This window comes from Pelecanus crispus, chromosome 9 (genome assembly GCF_030463565.1).
Source record: "Pelecanus crispus isolate bPelCri1 chromosome 9, bPelCri1.pri, whole genome shotgun sequence".
Taxonomy (NCBI): domain Eukaryota; kingdom Metazoa; phylum Chordata; class Aves; order Pelecaniformes; family Pelecanidae; genus Pelecanus; species Pelecanus crispus.
In genome coordinates this window covers 42184404-42210987 of record NC_134651.1, presented here as the reverse complement: position 1 = coordinate 42210987, position 26584 = coordinate 42184404, and the positions used below count along the sequence as shown (strand labels likewise).

At 54.5% G+C, this 26584-nt stretch overlaps 1 protein-coding gene across 1 annotated transcript in view; it reads right to left on the bottom strand.

Annotated features, from left to right (window-relative positions):
* DAB2IP (DAB2 interacting protein) overlaps positions 1–26584 on the bottom strand; it is a 166087-nt gene that overhangs the window by 5863 nt on the left and 133640 nt on the right. Inside the window, exons 7-13 of the mRNA XM_075716380.1 lie at positions 16381–16525; positions 13916–14060; positions 9491–9727; positions 7689–7890; positions 6937–7115; positions 4437–5310; positions 1431–1583 (exon numbers count right to left, since the gene is read on the bottom strand). Of these exons, the coding sequence (XP_075572495.1) occupies positions 1431–1583; positions 4437–5310; positions 6937–7115; positions 7689–7890; positions 9491–9727; positions 13916–14060; positions 16381–16525 (1935 nt within the window). The remainder of the gene's footprint in view (positions 1–1430; positions 1584–4436; positions 5311–6936; positions 7116–7688; positions 7891–9490; positions 9728–13915; positions 14061–16380; positions 16526–26584) is intronic.

The following is a 26584-nucleotide window of genomic DNA, read 5'->3' as shown; positions in this document are numbered from 1 at the left end:
CGTGCGGTCCTTCGGCATTTCACCTCGCTCTAGTTCCACCGCGCCAGCAAAGCTTGCCACTGTCGTCTCCGTTACAGGCTCGAATGAGAACGGAACGCTTTTTGAAGCCCTGCAATGACTAAACGCAGCCATAACGCAGTGCATGATGCACCAGTCTGACAACGCCTTTTCTTTGATTTGCTGCCTACTAGCATCTCTGCTTAGGTGGTAGTCAAGATTTCTATACCTCTGCACACATGATTTTTCTGCATCAGCTGCTATCTGATCAGTACATGTCTGTGCATTTACAGGAATACCCAAGCAGCAGAAAGCCAGTAAGAAATGGGCTGAACTCTCACAAAATTCTGCCATGCTTTTCTAAGCAGCTGGGAGCTGTCACCTTGTACCTCCCAGTCTCTACGATACTCGTCTTTGGCATTTCACTTGAATTTAACAGGTGACAGTCGGAAAATGATACAGCGCAGCAAAAATGAGAATAGGAATGCTATCGTAACAAAACCAGAAACATCTCTGTGTTGGAAAAACAGGAAAGAGGCTCAGGGAGGGTGATGCCTGCAGTTGTGTGGGGCCGGGTGGTAACACGTGGCTGGTGCGATAGAAGAGAAGCACAGTGAGGAAACATCCCAAATGCTAACTGTGCTCAACTGCAGCGGCCCTGGCGGAGCCAGGCTGCTGAGAAAGCACCTTGCAGAAAGCAGCAATCAGCGAAGATGGGATCTTCTCAGCTCTTGACTGCTGGATCCTTATTTCTAACCCTCCTTCTTCACCCCTAGCCAGGCTTACTCTGTCTCTTCCCTGCTTCTCCCACCGAATACTCTGGAAGTGACTTCCTGACAGAGCCCCAGACTGGTCAGGCCCCAGTCTGCGTGACACAGCCGTAAGCTCGGGGCACTGTCACTGCACCACCGAAGTCACCCCAGGCCCTGGTGCTGTCTGAGACCAGAATCTAGATTTAATTTTTAGGTCTGTTTACAGCCTTTTGACATGGAAGCTGCTTCTTGCTACATGTCCTGGTTGTGAGGCACGAGGCTGCCTGTACCCCACTCTCATCTCTTTTATAGTTATGCTTAATTCACTTTTTAAACTTTCTCCCCCTGCAGCTGGGGAGAGTAGGAATGGGGGAAGTCACAGGCACCGGCTGGCCCCAGAGTTTGTTGCAGAGCAGCACCAGCACTTGACTCCTGGCTCCTGCTTTTCTTACTTGCTTTCATCGGAGGGTAATTCCAGTCTGAGTGTGTGAAAACCTCCCAAACCTTCCCCAGAAGTGCCCTGTGAGGCTGAGCAGCCAGGCACAGAGCAAACGGACATCCCTCTCTCCTGGGCAGGGATGTGCCACACAGCCCACCTTGTCCCCAGGGTGCTCAGATGAACGACATTCAAGGAAATCCTCTCTCTATTTAGAAACTTGTTTCAATCCAATCAGGTTTTACCTTTTCTGCTTGGCTGAGCTCGTCCTTATTCCTGAGCTTATCCCTGTGCTTGGAATCTGGGTCAATGCTTTCATCTTCTAAAAACTGCATGTTCATATTCAAAAGCCAAGCAGCAGTGCGGTCCAGGGCATTGGGGTTCACAGGAGAAGGGGCCTACAATGAAACATACAACCATAACAAAAGAAAAACCTGTAACAGAAATGGTCATGAAGCTGGAGAGAGAATTTCCTTCCAAGCAAGCCCTCTCCCATGCTGCTCCAACAGCAACGAACAAGTCTGAGCTACCAGAGCCGTAGGGCTGGGGGGTAGGAACAACTCCTGTTCTGCACCTCCTATTATTTTAGGTCAAACAGCCTTTGACAGGCCAAATTCTTCCCTGTGCCATCAGGGAAGTGCACTGCCATGGGGTCCTGCTGAAAGTAAAGGGCCCAGGTTTCTGAGCAGGTCCTGTCACCTCAGGAGGACACGACCTGAGAAGGCGCCGAGCCGCAGGCAAACCACGTGGCTTGATGTGGTACGTCCACTCTGCAAGCCGAGATTTCACTCAACTCTTCAGTCGCTTTTACTGAGCCATCTTTTTGCTTGCTGTGGAGATTTTGTACAGATAAAACCAGACCTGCAAACTGAAATACTACTTTTGGTCATGCAGGTGCCTTCTTGGAAAACAAAGGTTTCTTTTTGGCTGAGACTACACTTGCGATGCTGCAGAGGTCTAAATGCTCGACACCTTAGTAGTTCATCTCTAGGTTTGCTCATGTAGCTATGGGAGCTCAAGGAGCAGTGCTGTTCTACAGTCAGTGAGCTAGAGCCACGGCTGCTGCTTCTCAGTCCTAGCGTGGGCAAATGGCATTGCCGAAATATTTTTCCAACCACATTGCAAGGTTGAGGAAGTGGATCTCCAGCTATTTCCCCTCCATCCTGGCTCATGATAAACTGCAGTAAACCGTTTCTTGGATGAACACAAGGGATATGGATGACTTGGTTGAGGGAATTCAAGTTAAAAAGTCAGAAATGTCGTGGACTTTCTCCTTCATTCAAACCTCTGGACAGTAGAGAAACCCAGTCACCGGCAAGCAGCAGAACGGGAGGGTCTGTACTCGGAGGGAGCGGGGACTGGTTTAATCACCTCACTGGGGTTGGGAGCCTTCCTGTGCCATCTTCCAGTCTGGTCTTCTACTTGTAGAATTTTAAATCAGAAGTTTCAGACTCGGCTCATGAACACCACTTACTATAAATCCTCACCCGGCTTGCGGCGTTCTGCTTTTTCTTGCATCTCCAGCTTGGGCACTGCACCTGTGGTGGCTGCTCAGAATTTCTGGCTCCAAGGAGCAGTGGCCACTCGGGCTCATTTCAGCAGCGTAAAGGCCACTGGGAAAGGCTGTCAATGAACAGCCCACTGTGCACAGGTCCTTCTGCCTCTTTCTTCCTTCTCTGAAGAAGTAAAAAAGGACATCTGATCTGGCCGGGGACAGTTTTGAAGTCAATTCAGCAGATGAACTTACAGAAGTAGAGGAAGCGCTTCTGGCTGGCAGGAACGAGGTTCATGGACTTCTACTAAAATGGCCACCAAACGGGATTTCTTTGTTCTCAAACAGCATTTAATACCACCAGCTATGGGCAAGCAGTTTCATTATGGTTTACAGATGCTGCTAGTAAAATGCGCAGATTAAGGGCAGCAGAGGCATTCTGAGGACTTCAGGTCTTGAGAGAAACTTTGAGAGGACAACAGGGGCGGGTGGAGGAAAGATCTGCAAACCCAACTTGGCCAGGGCTTTCCAAAGGTCACCCGCAGTTCACTGTTGTCTTTCTGGAAGAAAACTCTGCTACCAAACAGGCTGCTGCTGCTTGCAGAGCTCTGTGCCCTCTGTACCTAATGAGTATTGATCCACATTATACAAATGCTGCTACATGGCATGTTTGCTAATGTCGGCGCTTAGGAATCAATACCGTACGCGCAGAACAGCTCCAGACGGGGTTGATAAAAAAGCCTTCAATGGGCAGCACTGACAAAGGCCTCCATGGCTGCTTTGTACAGGAAAGGTAGTTACACCAACTCTGTTGCTCTTTCAACACTGTACTGCTGAAAAGGTGCCTTAATACTGACTCTGGGCTGGGATGCAGCGAGCTCTTGCCAGTTGTCCACATTCTCTGGGTTTGCATTACTTTTAAAACTCTTCCTTTAGGCACTGAGAGGCCCTACTGTGTTAACTTTCTATAGGGTTAGTTCTGAAATGGAGAACGAATAAATGAGCACTAGAAAACCAATTTACCCATGCCAGGAAAACCAGAAGGCCCTGGGTCTGTGACCTACTGCTTTCAATTTTAGCACCACGAATAGCGAAATTTATTTCTGCGGAGACCCGCATGCGGTCTGCAACCTGAATCACTGCAGAGCAGCACGGCAGGAGCTTCACTCTTGGTGGGGAGCACACGGCTTCCTCACTGCTCTCGCCTCCCCAGATGCACTTACAGGAGGGTCTCACAGAGCAAAGAAACAGGAGTGTCCAGGAGTGCTGTGGCTCCGCTGGGACAGGAGCAGCAGCTGGGAGACTCTTAGTTACAAGAGAAGATTAGGGCCTGGCCCAAGTCTGGGAGATGGCGCAGGGTTGACTATGGCATGGGATGAGAGCCTGGGCATGGAGAGGCAAAGCGGTGACAAGATGGTAGCGCAGGACAGAGGCATGGCTGCCATGGCCCTCATGTCTCTGCTACCTACTACCCTGCGGCAGTCGCGCGCCAAGGCGCCATGCAACGGAGGAACACAAACGCTGATCTGTGTCCCCGTCCCCGGAGGGCCTCCGTCTCAGGCCACGCTGGGTGCAAGAGCCAAGGTACGTCCCCACATGCAATGCCACCACGGGGCTGGCGCTGATGGGGTAACTCAGAGCCACAGTGACATCCCTTCCCCTTGCAGCGATCCCCGCCGGCCAATTGCTTCTCCAAGTCCACGGGCTGACCCCGCCTGGCCCCTTCAACGCCCAGAGCCGGTACAGCCCCCAAACTCACCTGTTTGTGCATCGTGCGCTGCTTCATCTCAGGGCTGTCGCCCTTGGAGGAGGAGGACTGCTGCCGGAGGCGGGCCCCGCTGCCGGGCCAGTCCGGCGAGGAGGACATCATGCTGCCGCTGGAAGGTCGCTGGTACTGAACCGTGTTCAGCAAGGAGGGCGGCGTCCGGCCCCGGGTGACAGGCGGGGGCGGCGGGGGCGGCTGGTCTATCCGCCTCTGCGGTCCCGCGCTGTTCTGCCGTGGCATGGTGGGCTGGCCGCCCTTCTCCGTCAGCGAGAGCTGCCGGCGGGCCAGCTCCCCTGTGCGGCGCGTGAAGTCCTCGCTGGCGGCGGGGGCGGCGAAGCCGTGCTTGTTGGCCGGCAGCTCCTCGCTGTTGCTGTGGGAGCTGAGCGAGCTGTGGCACTCGGAGCCGGAGTCACCCAGGCCGCGGGGGGAGAGCGGCAGCCCGGCGGCCATCTGGTAGACGGGGTTCTGGAAGGAGAGGGGTGCCAGGAGCTGGGGCCGGCCGGGCGCGCTCTCGCCGCTCGGCGTGGTGGGGGTCTGGCCCACCCGGCGCACGGTGGCCATGCCCGTCACGCTGTTCTGCTGAGTCCGTGCGGTCCATACGCCCTGCAACTGCCCGAGGGACGACTGACTGTCATTGAGGGAGTCAGCCGTGCCAGGCGCATTGGCCCCACTGTCCAAGAGCCGATTGTCCTGCAAGTCCACCATGGACAAACTCTTGCTGCCATTAGACATCTGCACGTCGGGCTCATTGGCCTCTGAGTAACTGGAGCTTCGGGCAGGCGAGGGCTGGGCCCCAGCAGACCTTGTGACAAAAAACAAGTCCTTGTTTTCAGGGGTTGGAGATGGTAACCGTGTGAAATCTATCAGACTGCGGGGAAGTCAGTGCGTAAGGAAGAGGAGAGGAAAACAAAACAAAAAAGAAGAGTTGTGAATGCTGCACCGGAGCAGGAAAACGAAATCAATCAGAAGAAATCTGTGCGGTGCAGCTGTGCAGGACGGGGACATAACCCAGCCCCTGCGGCAGGGCTGGCCCTGCCGGGTCTGCCGGTGGGGAGGGACGGTGCAAGGGGAGCGGGGAGGACGGCGGGGTGCAGAGGAGCCCTGGGCCAGCCCAGCAGGAGCAGGCAGGAGCAGGCAGGTGTAGGCAGGTGAGCGAGGGGCGTGCGGATGCGTGGTGAGAGTGCTGCGCTGCGCAGGAGGCATTCGCAGGCACGCTCGCGGGGGGTTCTGCCTCCCCGGCTGCACCTGCTCATCACGCTGATGGCACGTGTCACCCTTTCTGCTGCCAACCGGCCGCACCCACGCCACTCGTGTCCCCTGCTCTGTACCTGGGCGTTAAGCTCCTGAGGGCACGCTGGCCCGTATTTGCACAGCATGGAGCAGCACGGGGGCCCCAGCCACACTAGGCCTCCAAGGATCAGGCAGAGAGCTCTAACAGCAGAGCTAAAGCCTAGCAACTGAAGGTTAGCCACCCATTCCTCCTGCTGTAACATACATTCATGCAATATTGATTTCTTGGGGACAGGAAGAAAGAGCTTTGCAGTAGCTTAATGCGAATATACCACTGATCAAAGACGGTGCATTGTAAGCAAGTATTTGGGTGAAAGCATGTTGTCAGAGAACCTCCACAGCATTACATTTAAATAATTGTACCTCACGCTGCGAAGCATTAGAGATGAAAGCTCTGATTAGAGCAAGTCCTGCGCCATTGCTGCCTTTCATTCCTAATTAACCTGTTAAATATTATGTAGTTTCCACTTACAAACTATTTTACTAGCACAGTCTTTCCATTTGTGTGGGCTCCATTTCATTTTCCACAAACAGAAACATTACAGGTCTGCAACAGAGTCATCTTCCCCGTGACTGAAACTCCTTACATAATGAGGCCAAAAAGTATGTTAGGTCACTGTGTCTGTGAATCACCGCTCATCACTAAAAACACCCAATATTGTAAAAACTGGACAGAGTAGACTGGAATTGATGGTTAGGCCTCTACAGCTTGGCAACTCTTAGCAAAATGTCCAGATTTGGGTCTCACTGAATTCAGCACATACCCTATGTCTTACAAAGACGGGTAAGGCCAATCCTATGAATCTTGCACGCTCAGAGACCTAATGAACTTAATGGCAATACTCATCACTTTGAGGTTAGCACAAACAAGCCCTCAAAGGCTGAACATTTTGCTTCTGCAGCCACATCTCAACAGCTGAGACCAGAACCGCCAAGTTCTTGATTTCCCAGACCACATTCCCAGTTTTGGCTCACAAGGCACCCAGGACGGAGCCATGTGCTTGCACTACCACCCACTGCTTTGTCCAGATTCAGAGCTGCCCTACATCCAGTATCAGTTCTGCCATCAGAAAGCCTCGCCAATGGATCAACAACTCCACACTACGCCTTGTCCTGCCTGTCCCTGCAGGTGCTCAGGTTTTGGCAGGAGATGAATGCTCAGTATTTCCCTGGGCCGTGTCCAGGCCACCTTTTATGCTCTTACCCAGATAAGTCATTCTCTATCACCATTTTCTGTAGCCCCGCAGAGATGCTGTTGCCAGCATTAGGCGTGGATGCAGTGTGATCGGCCGTGACCGAGACCTGCACGCAGGCCGGGTTACTGAGCGCTGAGTTGACGTCCCTCAGGATCCGAGGCAGAGGCCCAAGTTTTGTTGCAGTGCCCTGGGCAGAAAAGAGAGCAGAATGACTACCAATATCGTGTATTTTTGATAGAGAACTGTGGGCTTTGCCTGTTACTCGACAGTCTCTTCAGTGAATCACATTAACAACATTCATTTTCTCCATCATTTACCCCCACCGCTGAGGCTATGGGATGTCCCAGAACATGTGGCTTTAGAAATTTGCTGCTGTGGGGGAGAGGAAGCGAGCGTGATTAACCAAGTTCAGATAAGGAAGACGACAGTTATAGCCAAGTCTGGTCCAGGTCTTGTGACAAAAATCCTTTTAATTAAAAAGAAACCTTTTCAATCTGCTGGGACAGACAAAATCCTGGCGTTCAGCAGCTCTGCCTTCTCATCCCACCTGCCCCAAAGAAGGACGCAAAGAATGAGCTGCTTCTGCAGCGTGTGCAAAGGCTGGGGAAGTGCTAAGGGTTATTAACAGCTGTGCTGTGCACAGACGCAGCTAAGGGCTTGATAGCTGCTGGACACGGGGAGGTGTGCGGCGTGGTGCACGTGCCCAGCGCTGGCCCACTGCGCATCCCCCAAAGCCTGCCCCTGTGATCCCCCTGGATACCTGCTCCAGCTGAGAAATGACTTCCCAGAGTAGTGAGTGCAAGGTGGACAGTTCCCGGCCCAGGTCAATGTAGCCTTCAAAGCCAGCCGTGTTTGAGATGGTTTCGGGATTAGAAATCTCCAGTAGAAATCTCTGCATGTTAGTCCATTCGTGTTCCAGGAACTGATTCATAAAGGACATGTATTCCTCTTTGCTGCCAAACCTGCCAAGACAGTAATATGAATTTTAGCTAAATCCTCTAAACAGAAGTGCAGTCAACAGAACGGGTACACACATACACAGGTAAGAATGCCAGAGCCTTCCTCTGGCATTTGAACCTTTCAAAGCCTTTGGGATCATCGGGTTGCTAGCAGGCACCCGGTACGACACTGAACGCGGAACCAAAATTAACTCCAGCCTAACCCAGCCAAGTCCTCGTCAGCATGGGATCGCTGCAGTAGAAACAAAGGTGAAAGCTAGAGAAACAAAGCTGTTCTTGGCGATGGAGTGTATCTTACTGCTGGGTCAGGGCACAGCCTCCAGAAATAGGGCCTGTCACCTGAAATAAAGAAATCGTAATACCAAGCACCATCAACTGACTGCAGCCCAGTGAATGACGGTGGGAGGAATCCTGCACTCTCCCACTCTTCCACGGGCGCTGAAGCTGACTCCAGCCATGCCGGCCGCTGCTGCCCCGGCACAGCCACTCTGGGGATCACCCTGGAGAGCCAAACCTGCAGCTGGGCCGGCCTGTTTGACCCCTCAGGCTTCCTGCAACCTCCTTCTGCCCTCCAGGCACTCCACCCAGACTTTGCTCTCAGTTAGATGTCTTATTTAGAGCACAACGGGGAGGGCCTCATGGTTCAACTGTACCAGCAGCGGCTGGTGCTGTGCCAGCAACAGCGGTTCTGCGGGGAGAGGCTCGGCTGTGTGCCATCCGCTGGACAGCTCTGCTTGATCACTTGGGCTTGACTAATGTCAGCTTAGTTAAAGAGTCTTTCCTGCAAAGTGCTGAAAAATCTGAAAACCCTTTAGTTAGGGATTGGTCGGGAATATAGAGAATTTCTGTCATCTAGGGTAACACACTTGCATGTCTTCCGCCTCCGTCTGCGTGCACGTACGCGCATTCCTGACTGCGAGCGCGCGTACAAAGCTAGTTCCCAAATCTAAGAAGCTTTAGACAGAAACCGTCCACTCACATTTCGGAAAGCTCCTCATTTTGTTATCAGAGCTCAGGCTAAGTAGCTCAGAGCTGCAGCCCGTGGAAAGATTTTCAGAAATCTCTCGCTTTTGTTTCCATCAAACCAATGGACTTAGAAACTGAGAGTGTCCCCACTCTCTTTTCGTACCTTCCCAGCTCAGACAACTGCATTTTAACAGCAGGGAAGGTCCCATAGCTCACAGGAGGGACAGACCGGCCCTGAGCTATGCACACCACTGCTGCTGTTCGGTTCCGGTCCTGCTGGTGCCTGTGACGGGAGGTGGGCAGCGCACCCCCGCCAGCCGTGCCCTGCACGGCCAGCACGGGACAAAGCCCCTGGCCGTGCCGGGGCGTTCCTGCTGCCACCCTGCCCGCTCGTCCATGCGGTCAAAACAGCCTCTTTCCCTGCTCATAAAACATGTCCTGTTTTGGAAATTTAAACGATCTCCCTGACCTAACAGTGAGGGAATGGGTCCCAGGGGGGAAAAAGCCAACAGGAAACAAACAGGCCCTTTCCATCGAGGAAAGGAGTGGCCAGCGTGGGACTCCCGATGCCGGAGCCGTGGCTCTGCCTACACACCCGGAGTTTCCTGCCCCCTCCCGCTCCTGCACCCCAGCTTACTTGGCGAAGTTGGCGAGGTTCTGGGTGACCTTGGCAATGAGGGTCAAAGTGCGTGCAGTGCGGTCGTCCGGGTACTCCTGCAGGAGACTGAAGAGGGACGGGGACATGATGGCCGGACAGAGGAACCGGAGGAATAGGGAGGCACTGATCAGTCGCTCGCTGATGTCTGGGCGGCCTCGGTTGCTGCATTCTTGTCTCCATGAGGCAAAAACTTCTTTGAGCTCCCTTGGGAAGACGCTGGAATGACAGAGGGACATGCAGGGATGGCAAGTTCAAGGTCAGGGTGTTCAAACTGCCGCACAGCAGTAACTAAACATGGTGCGTGTCAGCTGTGGGGCACGACACCCAGACAACGGTGCAGCCCTCTCACCCTCTTGATCCACAGCAGCACCGCTATCTACACCAGTCACAGGCTCTTGTCCTTTTTTTTTTTTTTGCAGAGTGACCATGAGGAGACTCAAACCACACCGGAAAAAGCAAAGCCGCTCCGTAAAGTTGTAAGAGAAGCAGCTTTCAACAGACTAACATTCCTGGTTGTGCTGGGTGCCAAAACCCCAGGCAACTGGGAAGACAGAGATATGAAACAAACCGTGCAAAAGCAGCTCATCACAGGTCGGCTGGCTGTGTCACAGGGCACTACGAACCGGGGGCAGCTCAGCCACCAAGGCGGAGAGCATCTCCTGAAGAAACACAGCATCGTGGGACCCGCTCGGCAGAAACACCAGCAGTACCGGGGTCACCGGCACAGCTGGGGCTTGGCTGTGCAAACTGTAATACTCCTGTTCAAGCACCTGGATCAATCCCGCTGGGACTAGTACAAACGCGGAGCCCCACCGGAGTTACTCCAGCCCTGTAACTGCACAGACCTCAGCCTGGCTTTTCCGCACACCGCAATCTCCCCGGGTCCAGCAGACGCTCGCTGCAGCAGCCCTTATCGCTGGAGAACTTGCTGCCTGTTTCTGCTCAGCCTTCCCTAACTCCCTGCTCCCACCTTATCCTGTTCCCAGCATGTGTTATTTATTCAGCTGGATACTCCCACCCGCGGGAGCAGGCTGGCAATGGATCCCACCGCGCTGCCGCTGGTCCCCTGGGTCCCTGGTACTCAGCTCCCCACCCGCCCTGGAAGCTGCCCCGGCCAGCAACCACCGTCTTTGTTTCAAAACCAGAGCTGTTTACCGACAGAGCTAGATGGTACAAAAACAGGCTGAAGAGGGGTCAGACTCCATTTTAGGCCATAAATCTCCGTAACAAACAGCCATTTCGGAGGACGGCTTCCCAGTTTTGCTGCGGTGACTATGTGGGAGAAGCAAAGCAATGTCAGCTGGCTTCTCGCTGGCCTGCCCCCCGCTCTGGGACCGACTGCCCTGCGGCTGAACCTCACACGAGTCGGGAAGAAGAGAAAACCACGGCACTTGCACGGCCAGAGACACCGTCCACTGTCCGCCACCGGCAAGAACCAGGTGGGATGCTCCGAAATGGAGGAGCACTCGGAGCGAAGAACCTGCCCGTGCACGCTGCCCCTCGACGAATATAAGGGTGCTCCCTCCTGCTGCCAGCACTCCCTGTCCTCCAGCCTCTGCTTCCCAGGGCTACGGACACCCACTTCATCGAGCCCAGCTGAATGCTCCTCACCACAGCTGCAGAGTTCAGGACCCGCGGGGTTTGTGGTCCGTCGGAGCGGCACGTACCCCGCAGCCAAATGGCCGTGGCCTCTGGCTCTGCGGCCATTCTCCGAGCCAGCAGCGTGCATGCTCAGCAGGCAGAGCCCTCGCCCTTCATTTCATTAATCTGCCAGCTGCTGACCGCACTGCCTGGCTGCACGCCCCAGGTCAGGGGCTGCTGCTCTTAATCCCAGGCAGCCCGCTCAGCACAGCGCTGCTCCATGCAGAGGCCCACGTCGCTGCGCTCCAGGTTTCCAGGAGGTTTCTCCGTCTCCTTCGTGACACGAGCGGTGATGCTCCATGGAAGTGCTCGGCAAACGCTGCCGTCACGTTTCGCTTCTGCTCCACGTTGGCTTCAAGCTTTCACACACGTGAGCTTTTAGCCCGTGCTTTATAAATAACATTAGCCAATGTCTTTTGGCTGGATAAATTCTCCTCTGTCTTTGGCTTGATCCACACAATTGGACAAAGCCCTTTTACTTCATGGTATTTGCCCAGAAACAGGAGAATCTTTTAAGCAATTTAAGGCTTGAATGATCAGGACAGGTTGTACAGTTACTGCAAAGTAAACCCTTGAAAATGCATGCACCGGCTGCATACAGCCCGTGAGTGCTGTTCACCATCACAGGCCGGGAGACCATAAAAGTTTAATTGTGTAACGGTGGATGGAATTCAGTTAGCCGGCTTTATGTGACAAACGGGCCTGTAATTCATTACCCAACTTCCCAGTAACGAGCTTCCACATGCTGAATTTCTGCTTACACTGAAACTTTCCAGATGTCCAAATTATGTCATAATTATAACAATTTTCAGTTATTGTAAACCTCTTTCCTCTCTCCGACTCTCTCTGGCAGATGAGCACGCACACTCTGGCACTCTATTTAAAGCAAGATCGTTAGCTGTCAGGATACCTTGGCCAATCCCGAACACTCATCAGCCCAATTAATCCCCCAGAACCGCTGAGCGCAAAGGACCAAGGGGGAACCACTCAGAGCAGCGGCTCCGCTGCTCCAGCCTTCCTCGGAAAGGCAGGACTGGAGGAAGAAACTTCCCGTGCATTCCCGACTTTCCTTAGGTCACTCGTCAAGCCTATTTTTAGAGCGACCTTTTAGTGCTGCTTTTGGGTATTTTTTAGGAAGACATTAATTCAAACAGTTATAATCCTCTGGTGACTAAAAGCAGTGAATCCCTCTTGGGAGAGCAGGTAAACGCCATTCCTGAGTCAGAGAGTTATTAATTGGCCCAGGATAAGGTATCGGATACCTGCAAAGAAATCTGCCCTTCGCTTATTTGGGGTTGATAACGGCAGTCTGAGTGAGCCTCTCGCTGCTTGTTCTCTCCCTCAGCAATATCAAGAAAAGCAATTCCCTTCCTGGGCTTGCAGGAGTATCCCGGCAGATTACCTATAATGAGTTTTCAGACCTCAACACAACAGCTGGGATAGGAAGGAAAATGAGAAATCTGTATTATCAAATACTTCCTTCCTCCAATATTGTCCTTAGTTGATGTTTTGCAACACCAGTGTTGCTACTAAATACATTAATAAAAACTAAGCCCAGACTTCTAAGGAGGAAGACTGCAAATCCAGCAGTAGACAAAAATGATCATTCTCTCATATGATCAGGACAAGAGTCTCTGGGTATGTTGGCAAGAAACAGAACGAAAATATTTTTATTTCTGCAAGTAAAGAGGGTCACAAGCCCACTTCTTCCCCTTTCAGTCATCTTTGCAGGCAGCATCTGGAACAGCCGCCAGGACTCGTGGCTCCCAGGGCTGAGCAGCAGGTAACACCGCGAGCACAGCCATGCCCGACAGCCGCCTCCACAACAAGGTACAACTACCTGACTCGAATCAATCTGGCGTATTCGGGCCTGTCCCAACCAGTTGCAAGAACCTTTACCCTGAGAACAACCCGCTAGGAAATGCCTCAAATTGCATACCAGGCCTTGGGCCAAGGAGGCAATGGGCTCGGCCTCAGCAAGCACCCCGGCGCTGGGAGAGAGAGGGGTTAACCCAGAGGAATGCGGGATGCTGAGCCAAACAGCAAGGCAGGAGGAACAGCAGCATCCTCCCGGGCTCCAGCACTCTGCAACAAGAGGACATCTGCCTAAACAAAAGCTCCCTGTGCTGGTGCAGCTTCCTCGCAGGCAGGAGGAGTGCCACAGACCCTGCCTGCTGCAGAGAGGGCTTCCAAACTTCACCTGATGCCCTGGGGAGGCAGGCAGAGGCCGTCAGTCTGATCCAGGATCGTTAGGTGGGTAGGAGACCCAGGACATGGCATTTCTGCCCTTTATTCCACATTTTCGTACACAATTGGCATCAAGTCCCTCTCTGAATTGGTCACGCTGGCAAAGGCATTTCGCGTTCCTGGACTCCGCTGCCCTGTCCCCGTGTCTGCGTGCCAGCGACCCTTCAGCACCCACTGAAAACAAGCGTGACGGAGAATCAGCGAGGCCGTCGCACCCCGCAGCGCAGATACTCCAAACTCCGCCGGAGCGGGAGCTGCCGTCTCACCCCCCGGCCATCCTCACCCTTGCTCCTGGCCCACCAGGACCCCCTCAGGCGCCGCAGGACGCGGGCAGGGCCCCGCAGCATTCCCTCCGAAGGAGCTGACAAGCTGCCCGTCAGCGCAGCTAAGGGACAGGTACCAACAGCCTGAAGGTGGGACTGCTGCCACCCTCGTGCCCCGCAGCTGCGCAGCCCCTGCGCTAGCCGAGGGCGTGTGGAGTGGAGTGGAGCGCAGCGACGCGCGCGGGATACCGACCAGTAGGAGTTGATGATTTTGCAGAAGGCCAGCTCGCAGCACATTTTCAGGTTGCTCTGATGCTCAGGGAGGTCCGAAGACGAACACTTGCTGGGATCCACCTCACAATTTTCATCTGATTCGTACAGTGCCTTGATAAATTCCCCTGTAAAACAGACAGTCGGTGATGGGTTTTGGAGACGTGAGAGACGCAGCCTTCGAGCAATTATGTTTGCAAGCCCCAGCGCCCGAGCAGTCACCCTACGCCCCGTCACACCGGCTGAACAGGAGCTGGGTCCGAGAGCCGGCGGCGGTGGCTCCCGGGGCAGGCTGCGCCCCAGCCAGCTCTCCAGATCTCCGAGCGGACCCAGGAGCAGCCGCCACTGCCTTGGCAGCTCACAAAACAATACAGCACACCCTGCAGAAAGGCACCCGGACTCCTGACGAGCACGTTTCATCCCTCTTCCCCAGTTGGCAGCTCTGCCTCTGCGGCTATGGGCTATTGCATCAGAACTCCGCTGCCGAAACACCCGCTTCCTCAGCCTGCCCCGACCCCCATCACACCAGCTCCAGAGACGCTCCCTCGGGCTAATCCAGTAGGAAGTATGCTGGCAAGTTCTGTAATTATTTGTAAGATGGCCTGCTACTGCAGACTGTGCCCTGGCGCTGACAAGCCGGCGTGATTCACAGGAGAAATAGGTAATTAAAGGAAAGAAACCATTTACTCGGTTTATTTTGAGCTAAACATCACACAAAATTAGATTAAAATATTTCTCCGAGTTTCCCTGCACTCCTGTTTGCTGCCCGGCTGCTCCTCGCCCTTGCGGAGACTCAGGCCGCGGGCCGGCTCTGCCAGCTCCTCGCCTTCGTGCCACCTTGCACGCCGGGCAGGCGGGCACAGGCCCCTGCCGCCCGGGCTGAGGGTGCTCCCCACCGCCCGACGCCTGCCCGGCCGGGGGGACGCAGGCGTCCATCCCAGTGAGCACCCAGCGGTGGCTGGGAAGACGGGATAACAGGGATTAAGAGGCAGTGTTTAGCCAGGGACCTGCAGGGCCGGGTGATGTTCTGGAAGAAAGGTTTGCTTTGGTTTTCTTCTAATTCCAGTTGGTTTGCTCATCTCCTAATTCCTGACCGTCTTGGGATTTTCCCAGCTTCCTGGTTTTTGCCCTCTCTAGTCTGCATTCCTCCCCTATTGCCAAAACAGATTTTAATTACGCACTGGAGAGCCTCTCCAATGTATTTTCAGCTCTGCCAGGGAGCTCTGGAGCCTCTCGGCTCGCCTGCAGGTGATGCCTGCTGTTATTATCCAGCCCTATTACTTGCTCGTGCTTCATGGTTTAAAGCAAAGCGCGATGCTGTATTGTGCTACCTTGTGACACACAGATGAATCATTTCACTGATAAAAGGTCTACACAGAATCGGGGCCCCGAACAGCGAGCAAGAACCCCAGGCTCCTCCTGTACTAGACGGAGCTGGCTTGGCAGCATTTGCATTGAGCCCTGAAAAGGGAATATTCCAAAATTCTCTGCCTTCATTAATCTGCTGGCTTTTTAGAAATTTTATGAGGTAATCTACTTACAGACTTGCCTTCAACCAGAAAGCATTACAAGGCAGAAATAAATAATATTCCTTTTCCTATTCTTGTGGGCTATCTCTTGGTTTGACTGAATTTGCTGAACGATCTCTCCTTCCTCAATGTTATTATTATTACTATTATCTTAATAAAGTATTTACGGTACTTTGCTCCTTGCAAACATTACACAAATCCATTCGTAGGAACCCAACATATTGAAAAATTAACAGCTCAAGAGAAACTCTACTCATCCTCCTGCTAGGATGTGGATCCAACCTAGCTGCCTTCGGCTGAGGCTCAGACGCAACGCTTCAAAGGCAGCCTCTCCCCATCCTCGCGCTGCGCGGGCTGCACGCAGCAACGCAGCAATTCCTTCCTGACCTGCCCAGAAGCAGAAGCTCTAATTATTTTCATTTGCATCAAGAGAAATATTTTTGGAGCCAGCACTTCAAAAAAAAAAACCAACCACCAGGAGGGTTCCCAGTGCAACTCTCATCACTGCGACTTGGGGGATTTCATCTGACTCACTGGTGCTGCGAGGAGCCGGGGGAGCGTCTCTGGCGGGGGTGTGCAATCAGGGGAAGGATTCAATCAGCCTCCGTGACACCGCCAGCGCCGAGACAGAAGACCTGGCAGGCAGCATAATGCCTTCAAATACCAATTTGTTATCTCCTCTGAAAGCAGATTAAAGCGCTAACTCAGCGGTGACCTTCACCTGGGAGCGGAGAGCTGCCCGCTGCGGCCGTGGCTGCGCCCTGGGCTCAGACCCTGCTGCCAGAGAAACCCTCCAGCGGGTAAACGCTGGTGCCTCCTACGGCCATCAGGGCTCAGCTGATGGTCTCCACCACGCAGAGCAGCCCGCAGCTTAGAGGAGGGCCTCTCTGGGCAAGACTTGCCAACGCTCTGTACGTACCTAAGGCATCTTGCAAGTATTTCTGCCCCACCAGCTTCAGGTATTCTTCGATTGCTTTGGTGGCCAGTGTATTCTCCCTGAAAATGAGATGCTCATTCTCACCACAGCGATCAACTTCAGACATCATCAGGTCAGTCAAGAAATCCTGGAAAGCAAAGCCCATGGTGGGTCACCACGCACTGACATACGCTTTGTTCAGCAGAGCAGGCAGCCTCCCCTTCTCCAGAGAGGTCTCACCTTCGTAAGACACAAGAGGGAGTGGAGGTGCTGCGGGTGATCCTGCGCGCGCATGCTGCGTTACTACCAGCCCGACTTTCCTCCTGTTCCTCCAGCCTCGTGGAGACAGGAGGAGAGATAAATCTCTGGAGAGTCACAACTTTTGCACCCTAAAAAATGACTCATTCCAGGCCTGCACCACATTTGCCCCTCCATCGGTGCTGGTTTTTGGTCGGGTCTTGTATCAGCCTCACGTTTTGTGGATGAAACGTTTTCTCCACTGTTAAATTGCCTGCATTTGGTGTTTAACTGCGCTGGTTGCAAAGCAGGGGCATACCGAGATGTTGCGAGCTGTGCCCCACAGTTAAGGGCTGAGAATCAATCCCATAATATCCGTCAAGATGCTCAAACATCCTGTTTCCTTAGTATTCATGGAAATAAACAGCACTGCTACAGCGCACATTTTGGACACGTTTTCGGTCTGATGTGCACACAACCAAATACCGTGCAATTTTATAATCCTCCGTGCTGCAGAGCAATGGATGGGGCGAGCAGGAGCAGACCGCACGCTGACAGCTGCCCCGTGTACTAGTCCGGGCTACTAAACTGCAAATTCTAACAGAAAAACAGCACTTGAGCCCGAGCACCGTGTCTGCTTCAGCAACAGCGTTAACTGATCGGAGAAGGTCACGTAGCTCCCCATGCATTCTGCTGAAAATCCACTACGTGGTGTAGTGTTTAGTGTGCTGTAGTTAGCGTTAATGCAGGCGAAATGCCATGCAGTTTTTAATGCTAATACACATCCAGCTTCTGTTCGCCGCACTGCTAATGGGAAAAGCAGCTCTGGGCCCCTGCCCAGCTCCTTGCTGCGCTGGGTGCCGAAAGGGTCGACCTCCTCCCACCCAGCACCACTCACCTGGATGACGAAGGGAAACAGGCTGCTGGCACCGTGGAAATGGCATTCAGGAGACCTCTTACTGTTTCCCCACGTAGGAGACAGAGCAATGTTGACGTACAATTCACCTCTACAACCAAGGGCACCTTTTTTAAACTGCCTTCCTCTAAAATAAAATAATCTCCTCAGTAATAACCTTTCACTAAGAAGTTCTCCTTCATTTGTCATGACCGTACCAGATGCAACCTGTTCCTGGCAGGGGCAGCAGGAGCATCCCAGAGCTGCCGTGCAGGGACCCAGGTCCTGTCCTCGCTGTCCCCACGCAAAGCACAGCTCCCAGAGCCCCGCCAAAGCGCTGTGCCCGTGACCCAGCTTGTTCCCACCCAGACTCGGCAGAGCGGACACTCGGGTCCCATTCCCTGCCAGCTGCTGTCCGGGAGATTTGCAAGAGAGGCACTCAGCTCCGTTGCGTTTTTCATACGGATGCCTGCGCATTGGAAGTTTAATCAGCGTTCATCAAACAGCTCCACTGGAACCCAAGAGACCCAAATCATTTAATCCACAGGCCCTTCGTCACTGTGCTTCTGTCCCAGACACAGGCAAATCCTGGCGGTGGGCAGGTACGTCTCCCCGCTGAGAACAGGGGAGGAGGGCAGGAGCTGGCATCTCTGCAGCACCCAACGGCCCCATCCCTCCCACCTTCCCACGAGACCGTGAGTGGGACTGACACGCTGCTGTGACCTTCCCAAAAAAGCCCTCCAAAAAAGCCAGAGGAGCAGCTTTGGAAAACAAGGTCACTTCCATTATTTCTTTAGCCAGAAGATCCCCTTCCTCAGATCCCTCTATGTCTGCAATGCTCTGGCAGCTGCAGAGGCAAAAATCCCCCCCGGGAAGTAAAGCACGTGTTTCCCCCCACTATTTTCTCTCATTTTGCCCCTTTTATCAGCCAAGCTGGAATGAAACTTTAAACCCCTGCTCAAATCCTGTTAGCTGCTATCTGGGTAACTCTATCACCTTTATGTTCCTGGGTCTCTCCCGGGGTACGTTTCAATTCCAAGCCACAGCTCAGGCTGACACAAGGTGCTGATTCTTAATTAGCAGCCACTGACCTTGGCTTTGCTTGATTCTCTTTCCTGTCACTTTCCCAACATACTAATTATATCAGGAACACCGAGTTTTAGAGCTTCTCTTAGCCAAGTGTTTGCTTTTCCCCCCCTCTTGTCAGCTGAGAACCGGCTGCCGCGGGATGCGGGGCCAAGCTGTGATGCACAACCCGACTGCAAGCCAGGGCTGCTGAGCGGTGGAAACCCAGGGGCCAGGTTTTAGCCAGCGACAATGTGAATTTTGATGATTTTAGCTGATCTACAGAATTCATTAGAATTTAAAATGAGGCAGAATTCCAGTGTGGGGCTCAACAGAAAGCTAGAGAAGATCCCTCCAAAACCTCTGCTGCAGTTGTTATTCCCTACGGAGCACTTGCAGCTCGACAGCTGAGAAAACAACCCCTTGCCTCCAAAGCAGAAAGGACAGCTGCTGAAATCCTAAAGAGCTCCATTACTGCGCAGCACCCAAAGCTGGGGTGTAACGTGGCAGAATCCAGCCTCGCTACTGCCCAGGGGATGGAGGCGAGAGCCAGGATACCCAACAGCATCCCCCGGGCCAGGGCTTCCCACTGTTCCCAGCAGATCCAGCCTCCCTGGGCTGCGGGAGGCACCTCGCCGGGCTGTACGAACCGGGCCCGGGATACATCAGGGATCAAAATACCCCCAGCCAGCGCCCTTGCGTGAACGGAGCTCTGCTAGCCGCGGGAAAGGAGCCTCGTCTGTGGGTCAGTTCCCATGACATCCTGCAATTTCTGTCCCAGGGCCATCTTCCAGATCTTGCCTGCCTTCCACAGAAAAAAGCCACATCAGCTCTGGATCACACGTCTGGTATCTCTGCCTTAAGTACGCCAGCAGCCAGCACTCGGAAGACACAAATGGAATGCAAATACTTGTCGAATCCCTCCGGGGGCCTCACTCACCCACATACAAGGCTCTGAATAAAATGCAATAACTAAAGCCAATAAAACTCTCTGTTTCTGAGCAGCAAAGATCAGCAGGGGGTTGTTTTTGGTTAGTGCCCCCGGCAATGGAAGAAAATAAGATGCTTTATTTCATTACATGGGAGTCGAGAGGGGAAGGAAAAGGTCTACAGTAAAAATTAAGGGCTGTGGCGGTGTTCTTCAGGCTTGCTCACGGATTTATTTTAAGGATATTTGCTTCAGACTGGACATAGCTGAACCTGTGCAACTTCAGTCACTGCACATATGCTGATAGAGAAGAGCAATTCATAAATAAATAAATTCAGAGCATGACAGCACAAGGCTGCACTGCTTTCCAGCACTCTTCAAATAAACCAAGCGTGAGCCCACAGCGGCATGTGCTATTCTAAGGCAGCTCCTGCAGTCCTCCAGAAACGCACACAGGAGTTTGGGAGCGGCAGCCCAGTCCCCGCAGCAGGCAGCAGCAGGCACAGTCCTCAGCACCACCTCCGGGCTCCACCACACCACGGCAAAACACTTCCAGTGCTGCAGCTTCCCCTGCACCAGGGACGCCCGCGCTGCTCTGCAGCTCATCTGCCCGCATCCTCAGCCACAGCATCCTCAGGACGGCCGTCCTGGGCTGTGCATCACCCCCAGCACCCACCCTGCCTGCACGGGGCACCCAGCAGCGCTGGCCCGAGCCCGGGTTTGCTCCATGCGCCTCGCTCTGTCCCTCAAATGCCTCCATCCTCATTTACCTGTAGCGTATAGCCTAAAAACATTTCCATTTCCCCCGGGTTTTCATCCGTTGAGCTTCAGATGCTGCTTCCCCTGCCCCACCTGGGTGAATTCATCCTCCTGGCTCAAACCACAACCAAACAGCATCTTCCCGTGGGTGAGGAAACATATCCTAACCCCGGCCTCGTCCCTCACACGTGCAGCAATTCAGGACATCTGACTAAACACGTCACCTCGCAGCAGGGCTGCTTCGCGCTGCCGCGGTGGATCCCCCAAGCCTTTGCCTGGGGAAGCTGGAAGGAGAATATGGAAATAGTGGTGATGCCCTGGAAACCAGCGCGTCGCAGCCCCGCGCTGCTCTGCGTCACGTCCCCGCAGGCGGACGTCTGAAGCTGCCGCCCCGAGTCAGCCGGCATCGGTACGGGCCCAGGGCCCAGCTGCCCTGGGGGTGGCCTGAATTGGGAAAGGCTCATTGAAAAGCAAAGTCCACTGACAGAAAAACCAACACCTGCTCAAGAAAACAATCCTTCACTGCCCGTGTCAATAGGGCCACGGAAGCGAACTAATTGCATTACTCAAACACAAAAAATGGGAAGAAAAAGCTTCTTCGCAGGGGACAAAGCGGAGCAGAGGACAGCTAGTTCAGTCGCACGTCTGATCAATAGCTGACAGCCCTGCCTGCCCACCGCACCACCAGCCCTCGGCCCTGCCGCGCTTGAAACTCCCAGTGCTTGCGCTTGCCAGTGCCCAGAAAGCCCAGTGCACCCTGGCGAGGGGTGGGATACATCAGGTATCCCAGTTCCGAAGGGGTTCGAGGTGCCAGTCCCTGTGCCCGGGGGGTGTCATGGGCAACGCCTCCTTCCTCCAGCTCCCGAGCGCAGGAGGCAGAGACGGAGCCAGCCGGTGCGTGGCGCAGCGGTGGTGAGGGCGGGAGCGCTTCCTAGGTAAAGGGAACCCTTCCAGAAATATAACGAACAAGCAACACAAGTTTTGCAGAATGTATCCTGTCCGCATCCAGGGACGATTTTGCACCTCACCGTCCCGGGGAAGGTCCTCCAGCCCCTCGGGGACGCGTCCACAGCTGGAGCACGCAGGGTGTCACGGAGCTGGTGAGACCGGCGGCCCCGCACACGCCCCTCAGGTCACGCACCCCTCTGGGCTGGAGCCGACTGTTCCCCATATCGTAGCTGACTGATGGGCAGATTGACTTTGAAATAATAAGGTTCTCCACATCACAAGCCTGATTAATAGGATTGACTTAACCTTAAGAGGATTGAATTGATAAAGGTAATAAGATTACTGCTTATTTCAAAGACTAGCCCAGAGTCTAGCTGGGCTTTTAGGCAAAGGTGAAAAACACCAGGGGTTGGTAGGGCTGTAGGTTACAGGTGGACGTGTGTCAGGGCACACCGACGTGTCAGCGCTGCAGTGGCAGAGAAACGCGGCACTCGACGGCGCTGGGCTGTGCAAGGAGAGCGGCAGAGGGGCAGCCACCGCGTCCCGGGCAGACGGTGCGAAACCAAGGACCCCAGCCGACGGTCCTCGACTTTTCACCACCACACGGTTCCTCTGAGGATCCGTGCTGGGCACTTCTCTGCTGAGAAACGCGGTGACGTTCCCTCCTTTGAGCGCTGGAGCTCATCCTCGACGCTTCTACCATCTTCTAATTGTCCTTGGGAAAAGGAGGTGACGCGGCAACGCAAGGGTTGAAGCGCCAGCATCTGTGGCCATCACCTTGCCCACGGCAGTAAGAAAACCTGAGGGATGTAACACCAACGCGCTAGCGACCACCACCTCCCCGCGAGGGCAGGGGGGCCAGATCCCACACAGGAGGCTTAGAAACCGCGTGCCACCCCGACAGCCAGAACACCGACCTCTGCAGCTGCCACTCACCGGCCTTCTCCGTCTCGACCAGCCTGACTGTTGTCTTTATGGAGAAGGGGAGAAATGGTGGGGGTGCTCATAAAACTGATTAAAAGCCTTGTTAGCTCAACTAGGGCTGCTATAAAATATTATCAGGGAGATAAACTCTTTGTGGGGGAAATGATATGGCTGCTGCCAGTCTAATCTACAGCTGAACGCGTGCAGCACCCTTGCTCCCTGTGTCCGCAGCCCTCCCGGCACAGAGAAGGGCGCGGTGCTCCCCAAAGGCGCCGGCCGAGCCCTGGCACCACCAGCCTCCGAGCCCAGCAGCTCCCTGGGCCGTGCCACTCACCTCCTGCTCTCCTCCCCGAGCTGAGCAGTCACTTTTAGGCAGTCCTGCATGACATTTGCAGGTCCTGCACTTAAACTGGCACTGCTGGCAAAGCGCTGACCGAGCACCCCGCAGCGCCGAGGAAGGGGATGTGGGGAGTTTCCAGCAGGCTCGCACGGGGGGAATAAATGCATCTGCTTTGCTGAAGCAAAATCCTTGCAGCATAAACAAACAGGGACACATGTTTATTCTTCACTCCATTCACAACACCATAAATATTTATTTCAAGTGAGCAGCTGGTTAGTTAGAGCTTTGTCTAATGCTGTGTTTGATCTACCAAGAGTTTGGACAAGAGAAGGTTTTTTTCATATATTTATGGTCACGAACTGAGCTCCAAAAGCTGTAAGAGAGCCCTGAAACAAATCTAAGCATGGGAAATGTTCTGGAAGCATCGAAAGTCACCATCGGTCTCGCTTGGGGAAGGATGCAGCCTGCCTATCCGTAACCACATCACACGGGCCACATCAAGCCATGCTAATGGCAGGGGCGAGCACTCCCAGCAACACCAAGCATGGCAGCAGAAATACTTGTAATTAGGACTTTGCGTCTTTTGTCTACCGGTTGCAAAACACATGAAAATCAGTTAGGCATCTCTCCACACCCTCCCAGGTAACATTTTATCGGTGCTCTCGCTGGGAAGATGAAGCACGTAGCAAGTCAAGGACAGAGGCTGAGCGCCCGCCTCTGTGTTTAGCTGCAAAACTATGTCCCTCCTACGGCACAGCGATGCCTCTTCCCGTCCCTGCTCGCCATAAATAGCGACAGCGAACAACCGCTTGCACCGAGAGAGCTGAGGCAGTTCTGGATGTTCGTCAGACTTTCCAGTGGGCTGGGGCAGCTCCCTCAGCCAGACTGTTTGCACTCTTAACTTTATCAAAATGCTTTCCCCCTCCTCCTCTCCACCTATTTGCCTTGGCGGCTGGTCAGGGGTTTCCAGGCGTGCCCCGATGCACACCAAACCCTTGTGCAGCGCTGCAGGGATGAAGCTTTTCCCTTTCCCAAACAGAGATCAAAGGAAGCATGGACTCTGACTCCAGAGAGGACTCTGCTTTCATTCTCCACCTTTTCATCTGTTGTGATATGGCTATGAAGCCCAGGAAGAAGCAGATATTTCAGGAGTAAATTCAGCTACAGCCCTTGTCCCCTTCCGCCTGCAGCTTTACGTGCTGTGCCTTTCGGGCAGGAGGCACTCGGCGGTGCCTCCGGGTTTTAGCAGCTTCAGGTAATGACACCCGGCTGGTGGGGGACAGCTCATTACTGCAAAGGGGCGAAGCGGGGTGTCCGCAGGGCAGGATCGCCCTTCTCCCGTCTGCGGGGCTGCACGGGGACGCCGGCGGCCGGGGGCCTGGCTGTGGCTGGCACACACGGCGTCATCTGCGCAGCACCGCGTCACCCCTCTCCCGCACGGGAACTCCGGCGGCGTGGCTCTGGGTGGGCACATGGACCCAATCGGCCGCGCCTCATTAAGGGATTACACCGTATTTACAGCAAATCGCTACAGGAAAACAGGGCTTGAAACAGTGCAAGAGCAATTAGCGGCTAACAAGTCTTCATAGATAATCTACCGGACACTTGTTTCTCACTCCAACTGTAATTGCTGCTTTAGCGTCAGCTACAGTAGCCAAGATCCACAAAAACCCCTTTATCAGCAAAATAAATTAGTGGTTGCCGATTGCCATGTCTGCACTCTTCAGGGCAGGGGCGAGCTCTGAAGAGGTCACTGGAAAGGCTCTTGGCGAGGCACAAAGACGGGGAACGCACCCCCAGCCCCGGCAAGCTTCGGAGGGTCACAGGAGGACAGAGGCTGGAGGAGGGGGACGCCGCCCCATGGCCCCTGCACCCCAGGGAGCAGGGAGCAGGGTGCTCACCGCCGCCAGAACGGGCTGAGATCCTCAGCCCCACCTCCCCCAGCCTCAAGCCCCCATGCCGGCTCCCCAGCACCATCCCCGCCCGATCTGTTCTCCTCCTCCCAGGCTCTGAACCCCATTTCCAACCCCACTGCGCCCTCCTTCAGGCCGTGGGTGTTTTACCTTCCTGCTCAGTGACGCCTCCGAACGAGCAGGCGATCGGTGCCGGGCGAGTCTGGGCTGAAGGAACCGCGTCCTCAGCATCAAAACCAGACATGGTTCAGAGCCAGACCTGCCTGCAGGCGCATGCTTTCCCCAGCGAACGCATACAGAGCTACCTTACCTACAAACAAAAGAAAAACGAAACAAACTTTTTCTCCTGCAGACTGGCTGGGAAGAAAAAGGAGGAGACTGTTGTTTCTGTTTCTGAAACTCCAGGGAGGTGCTCAGCGCCACGCCGAGGGGCCAGCCAGCTGATGCTGAGGGAGAGGGAGAGCAGGCAGCACGGCAATCAGACTTTTTTAAGTGCTCGGACCCATCCTGTCCAGTCCTTCTCCCTGGAGCGGGCTGAGAGGGGCTGCCCGGCGCAGGGCAGGGACCGCAACAGCAGCACGGCCTCCCCGCACAGCCCGGGCACCAGCCTGCCGCTCTCCGTGGCGTGTCTGCTGGCGAGGTCGTGGTGCCCCCATGTCACACAAGCAGGGGTGAGTGGGTGTTTTCCTCTCCCATTCATTGTTTTTTTTACCTCACTGCTGCTTTTCCCTTTCTCTGCTTGTCCAACCCCTCTACAAAGGATGCACCACCCGGCTCCCATGCTCCAATAACTCCTGTTGCTCCGACAGCTCCCTAAACCCTGTGCTAATGCTGATGGCTGATGACAGGCAGGGAAAGCAGAAGCTCCATTTTAGGGGGAAATTCATCAAGCCTGTTTACTGTTTGCTGTGTCCCCCACGTAGAGCCTCTGGGATCTCGGGCACTGATGCAGACACGTCTAGATACACACCTGCTCTCTCCGGACCCTCTCCCGTACCGATGAGAAGAGGGAAACGGCGGAAGCCGTGACAACAGCTCTCAGCCATGCCCGCACGCAATCCGTGGGGGCTGAGATCAGGGTGACACCTGAAGCCTTTGGCACCAGCACTGTCCGTGTAAGCCACGGACAGGGTCTGTCATGGCAATGTCATTCCTGGCACTAGTGCCATCAGAGCCGCAGCGAAGGTCAGCACAGCTCCCGGTGCGCGGGGAGGAGCTGCGCCAGCAGAAAGCGGGGCTGTGCCCAAAAACCACGCGCTGACGGCACCGAAACCCCGGCACAAGGAGCGAGGAGGGGACACCTATGACGCTCTCCCTGCGTAACCACAGCGCGTTATTTCACGCGCCGTGAATCGCAAGCCGCTTCTGTCCCCGCTGAGGGTACCGCAGCCGAGGGGATGCGCTCCTGGGGTCTGACGCTGCTGCCCGGGATCAGGAAGGCTTTAACTGAGCTGTTTGCTCTGCCTCTGCAACAGCAGGCCCACGACCTTGCAATCCTCTCAGTGAGCTTCGCCTGCCTTGAACTAGATCAGGAGGCCAAGCCACTTCTCTGTTCGACAGATGGCAACTAAATCTAATCCACAAACCCTGCCACGGTCCCAGGCAGCAGTGGCAGCTGCGGAGGAAGCAGAGCCTTGCAATTCCCCCTCAGGTGCGGAGCTCATGTCTCCTCAGTGCTGGAAAAGATTTGGAAATCTTGCTCTGCCCCAGCTCCCCCCTGCAGAGTTCAGGGAGACCTCAACAGAGGAAAATGCTGATGCTTTAACTCCTGCACTCCCGACGCTGGCACTGCCCGCCATGGCTGTGCCGTGCCAGCGGGGGACGAAGGATGCTCTGCGGCACACGGGTCACGCAACTCCACGCCCCACGTACCGAGGACCTCGGCGCTCGCCTGTGCTCTCCAGTACGGGCTTTCCAGCTCTGCTCCCCCTGCCTGTTACCCTCACAGATCACAACCAGGAATAAATCCCACTCTCTGCCTCCTCCTGACCCGCTTCCTCCCCAGACCTGGCGGGGGATTCCTAACCATGAAGGATGTTCAGACAAAGTGATCTGCAAAAACTGAACTTCCACCGCTCGCAAGTTGGCCGGCATCAACCCTCTGCAAGGAGCGCTGTCCTGGAAGCACCCCAGGACCCTTGGGCTTTCCCGCACTGTGCCCGCCCCACCAGCTCCCTTCCAAAAGCATCAGGACAGAC